We start from the raw sequence: 5,674 nt of genomic DNA, 5'->3' as shown, positions 1-5,674 counted from the left end.
CTGTACACTGACTGGTGTCTCTCAGTCCCTCTCTCTCAGGGAGATATCTGTACACTGACTGGTGTCTCTCAGTCCCTCTCTCAGGGAGATATCTGTACACTGACTGGTGTGTCTCAGTCCCTCTCTCTCAGGGAGATATCTGTACACTGACTGGTGTCTCTCAGTCCCCTCTCTCTCAGGGAGATATCTGTACACTGACTGGTGTCTCTCAGTCCCTCTCTCTCAGGGAGATATCTGTACACTGACTGGTGTCTCTCAGTCCCCTCTCTCAGGGAGATATCTGTACACTGACTGGTGTCTCTCAGCCCCTCTCTCTCAGGGAGATATCTGTACACTGACTGGTGTCTCTCAGTCCCCTCTCTCAGGGAGATATCTGTACACTGACTGGTGTCTCTCAGTCTCTCTCTCTCAGGGAGATATCTGTACACTGACTGGTGTCTCTCAGTCCCCTCTCTCAGGGAGATATCTGTACACTGACTGGTGTCTCTCAGCCCCTCTCTCTCAGGGAGATATCTGTACACTGACTGGTGTCTCTCAGTCCCTCTCTCTCAGGGAGATATCTGTACACTGACTGGTGTCTCTCAGTCCCCTCTCTCTCAGGGAGATATCTGTACACTGACTGGTGTCTCTCAGTCCCTCTCTCTCTCAGGGAGATATCTGTACACTGACTGGTGTCTCTCAGACCCTCTCTCTCAGGGAGATATCTGTACACTGACTGGTGTCTCTCAGTCCCTCTCTCTCAGGGAGATATCTGTACACTGACTGGTGTCTCTCAGTCCCTCTCTCTCAGGGAGATATCTGTACACTGACTGGTGTCTCTCAGTCCCTCTCTCTCAGGGAGATATCTGTACACTGACTGGTGTCTCTCAGTCCCTCTCTCTCAGGGAGATATCTGTGCACTGACTGGTGTCTCTCAGTCCCTCTCTCTCAGGGAGATATCTGTACACTGACTGGTGTCTCTCAGTCCCTCTCTCTCAGGGAGATATCTGTACACTGACTGGTGTCTCTCAGTCCCTCTCTCTCTCTCAGGGAGATATCTGTACACTGACTGGTGTCTCTCAGTCCCTCTCTCTCAGGGAGATATCTGTACACTGACTGGTGTCTCTCAGTCCCCTCTCTCTCAGGGAGATATCTGTACACTGACTGGTGTCTCTCAGTCCCTCTCTCTCAGGGAGATATCTGTAAACTCGATCTTCCCACATACTGAATTTGACATTTCCTATTTCCCTACAGAACCTGTGTCTGGAGTATTACTGTGAGTCTATGGGCCTCGCCCACATTGGAACCGTCTGTCAGCCGGATCAGAACTGTGCGGTCATCCAGGACATTGGACTTCAGAGTGCCTTCACCATAGCACACGAAATTGGTAATCTACTGTACAAAGCGTGTTAACCTGTGTCTGACGCGGTGCTGAATCTGTGCTGGGAGTGCTTGATAGGTACAGTATAGACGGAGATTTACTCTGTATCTAACCCCGTGCTGTACCTGTCCTGGGAGTGTTTGATGGGGACAATGTAGAGGGAGTTTGACTCTGTATCTAACCCCGTGCTGTACCTGTCCTGGGAGTGTTTGATGGGGACGGTGTAGAGGGAGATTTACTCTGTATCTAACCCCGTGCTGTACCTGTCCTGGGAGTGTTTGATGGGGAGAGTGTAGAGGGAGCTTCACTCTTTATCTAACCTGGTGCTCTACCTGTCCTGGGAGTGTTTGATGGGGACAGTGTAGAAGGAGATTTACTCTGTATCAAACCATGTGCTGTACCTGTCCTGGGAGTGTTTGATTGGGAAAGTGCAAAGGGAGATTTACTCTGTATCTAACCCCGTGCTGTACCTGTCCTGGGAGTGTTTGATGGGGACAGTGTTGAGGGAGCTTTACTCTTTATCTAACCTGATGCTGTACCTGTCCTGGGAGTGTTTGATGGGGACAGTGTAGAAGGAGCTTTACTCTGTATCTAACCCCGTGCTGTACCTGTCCTGGGAGTGTTTGATTGGGAAAGTGCAAAGGGAGATTTACTCTGTATCTAACCCCGTGCTGTACCTGTCCTGGGAGTGTTTGATGGGGACAGTGTTGAGGGAGCTTTACTCTTTATCTAACCTGGTGCTGTACCTGTCCAGGGAGTGTTTGATTGGGAAAGTGCAAAGGGAGATTTACTCTGTATCTAACCCCGTGCTGTACCTGTCCTGGGAGTGTTTGATTGGGAAAGTGCAAAGGGAGATTTACTCTGTATCTAACCCCGTGCTGTAACTGTCCTGGGAATGTTTGTTGCGGACGGTATAGAGGGAGTTAACTGTGTATCTAACCCCGTGCTGTACCTGTCCTGGGTGTGTTTGATGGTGACAGTGTAGAGGGAGATTTCCTCTGTATCTAACCCTGTGCTGTCCCTGTCCTTGGAGTGTTCGATGGTGACAGTGTAGAGGGAGATTTACTCTGTATCTAACCCCGTGCTGTACCTGTCCTGGGAGTGTTTGATGGGGACAGTGTAGAGGGAGCTTTACTCTGTATCTTACGCCGTGCTCTACCTGTCCTGGGAGTGTTTGATGGGGACAGTGTAGAGGGAGATTTACTCTGTATCTAACCCCGTGCTGTACCTGTCCTGGGAGTGTTTGATGGGGACAGTGTAGAGGGAGATTTACTCTGTATCTAACCCCGTGCTGTACCTGTCCTGGGAGTGTTTGATGGGGACAGTGTAGAGGGAGATTTACTCTGTATCTAACCCCGTGCTGTACCTGTCCTGGGAGTGTTTGATGGGGACAGTGTAGAGGGAGATTTACTCTGTATCTAACCCCGTGCTGTACCTGTCCTGGGAGTGTTTGATGGGGACTGTGTAGGGAGACCTTTACTCTGTAACTAACCCCGTGCTGTAACGGTCCTGGGAGTGCTTGATGGGCAGAGTGTAGTGAGAGCTTTACTCTGTATCAAACCCCATGCTGTACCTGCTCTGGGAAAGTTTAATAGGAACAGTGCAGAAGGAGATTTACCCTGTATCTAACCCCGTGCTGTACCTGTCCTGGGAGTGTTTGATGGGGACAGTGTGGAGAGAGATTTAATCTGTATCTAACCCCGTGCTGTACCTGTCCTGGGAGTGTTTGATGGGTCAGTGTAGAGGGAGCTTTACTCTGTATCTAACCCCGTGCTGTACCTGTCCTGGGAGTGTTTGATTGGGAAAGTGCAAAGGGAGATTTACTCTGTATCTAACCCCGTGCTGTACCTGTCCTGGGAGTGTTTGATGGGGACAGTGTAGAGGGAGATTTACTCTGTATCTAACCCCGTGCTGTACCTGTCCTTGGAGTGTTCGATGGGGACAGTGTAGAGGGAGATTTACTCTGTATCTAACCCCGTGCTGTACCTGTCCTGGGAGTGTTTGATGGGGACAGTGTAGAAGGAGCTTTACTCTGTATCTTACCCCGTGCTCTACCTGTCCTGGGAGTGTTTGATGGGGACAGTGTAGAGGGAGATTTACTCTGTATCTAACCCCGTGCTGTACCTGTCCTGGGAGTGTTTGATGGGGACAGTGTAGAGGGAGATTTACTCTGTATCTAACCCCGTGCTGTACCTTTCCTGGGAGTGTTTGATGGGGACAGTGTAGAGGGAGATTTTCTCTATATCTAACCATGTGCTGTACCTGTTCTGGGAGTGTTTGATTGGGACAGTGTAGATGGAGCTTTACTCTCTATCTACTCTGTATCTAACCCCGTGCTGTTCCTGTTCTGGGAGTGTTTGATGGGGACAGTGTAAATGGATATTTACTGTGTATCTAACCCCATGCTGTACCTGTCCTGGGAATGTTTGATGGTGAAAGTGTAGAGGGAGCTTTATTCTGTATCTAACCTCGTATTGTACCTGTCCTGGGAGTGTTTGATGGAGACAGTGTAGAGGGAGCTTTACCCATTATCTAGCCCTGTGCTGTACCTGTTCTGGGAAGGACAGAGGGAGATTTACTCTTTATCTAATCCCGTTCTGTACATGTCCTGGGAGTGTTTGATGGAGACAGTGTAGTCGGAGATTTACACTGTGTCTAACCCTGTGCTGTATCTGTCCTGGGAGTGATTGATGGGGACAGTGTAGAGGGAGATTTACTCTGTATCTAACCCCGTGCTGTACCTGTCCTGTGAATGTTTGATGTTGAAAGTGTTGAGGGAGATTTTCTCTGTATCTAACCCCGTGCTGTACCTGTCCTGGGAGTGTTTGATGGTGACAGTGTAGAGGGAGCTTTACTCTGTATCTAACCCCGTGCTGTACCTGTCCTGGGAGTGCTTGATGGGGACAGTGTAGAGGGAGATTTCCTCTGTATCTAACCCCGTGCTGTACCTGTCATTGGAGTGTTTGATGGGGACAGTGTAGATGCAGATTTACTCTGTATCTAACCCCGTGCTGTGCCTGTCCTGGGAGTGTTTGATGGCGACAGTGTTGAGGGAGCTTTACTCTGTGTCTAACTCCCTGCTGTACCTGTCCTGGGAATGTTTGATGGGGACAGTATAGAGGGAGCTTTACTCTGTATCTAACCCCGTGCTGTACCTGTCCTGGGAGTGTTTGATGGGGTCAGTGTAGAGGGAGCTTTACTCTGTGTCTAACTCCCTGCTGTACCTGTCCTGGGAATGTTTGATTGGGACAGTATAGAGGGAGCTTTACTCTGTATCTAACCCCATGCTGTACCTGTCCATGGAGTGTTTGATGGGGACAGTGTAGTGGGAGCTTTACCCTGTATCTAACCCCGTGCTGTACTTATCCTGGGCGTGTTAGATGGGGACAGTGTAGTGGGAGCTTTACTCTGTATCTAACCCCGTGCTGTACTTATACTGGGAGTGTTAGATGGGGACGGTGTAGAGGGAGCTTTACTCTGTATCTAACCCTGTGCTGTACCTGTCCTGGGAATGTTTGATGGTGAAAGTGTAGAGGGAGATTTACTCTGCTTCTAAACCTTTACTATACCTGTCCTTGTAGTGTTTGAAGGGGACATTGTAGAGGGAGATTTACGTTGTATCTAACCCCGTGCTTTACCTGTCCTGGGAGTGTTTGATGGGTACAGTGTAGAGGGAGCTTTACTCTGCGTCTAACCCCGTGCTGTACCTGTCCTGGGAGTGTTTGATGGGGAGAGTGTAGTGAGAACTTTACTCTTTATCTAAGCCCGTGCTGTACCTGTCCTGGGATTTTTTGATTTGGACAGTCTAGAGGGAGCTTTACTCTGTATCTAACACCGTACTGTACATGTCCTGGGAGTGTTTAATGGGGACGGTGTAGAGGGAGCTTTACTCTGTATCTAACGCCGTGCTGTACCTGTCCTGGGAATGTTTGATGGGGACGGTGTAGAGGGAGCTTTACTCTGTATCTAACCCCGTGCTGTACCTGTCCTGTGAATGTTTGATGTTGAAAGTGTTGAGGGAGATTTTCTCTGTATCTAACCCCGTGCTGTACCTGTCCTGGGAGTGTTTGATGGTGACAGCGTAGAGGGAGCTTTACTCTGTATCTAACCCCGTGCTGTACCTGTCCTGGGAGTGTTTGATGGGGACAGTGTAGAGGGAGATTTACTCTGTATCTAACCCCGTGCTGTACCTGTCCTGGGAGTGTTTGTTGGGGACAGTGTAGATGGAGATTTACTCTGTATCTAACCCCGTGCTGTACCTGCCCTGGGAGTGTTTGATGGGGACAGTGTAGAGGGAGATTTACTCTGTATCTA

At 49.4% G+C, this 5,674-nt stretch overlaps 1 protein-coding gene across 1 annotated transcript in view; it reads left to right on the top strand.

The window, feature by feature from the left end:
- Positions 1-1,227: 1,227 nt before the first annotated feature.
- The window catches only part of LOC144677014 (A disintegrin and metalloproteinase with thrombospondin motifs 5-like), a gene marked incomplete at its 5' end in the record, with an annotated part of 20,655 nt that continues 16,208 nt past the window's right edge, over positions 1,228-5,674 (top strand). The window contains one exon of the mRNA XM_078537280.1: positions 1,228-1,366. Coding sequence (XP_078393406.1) covers positions 1,228-1,366 — 139 coding nt within the window. The remainder of the gene's footprint in view (positions 1,367-5,674) is intronic.

The sequence above is a fragment of the Cetorhinus maximus genome, unplaced genomic scaffold (assembly GCF_964194155.1).
Source record: "Cetorhinus maximus unplaced genomic scaffold, sCetMax3.hap1.1 HAP1_SCAFFOLD_2128, whole genome shotgun sequence".
In the NCBI taxonomy this organism is placed as follows: Eukaryota; Metazoa; Chordata; class Chondrichthyes; order Lamniformes; family Cetorhinidae; genus Cetorhinus; species Cetorhinus maximus.
This window is presented reverse-complemented; position numbering and strand designations above follow the sequence as displayed.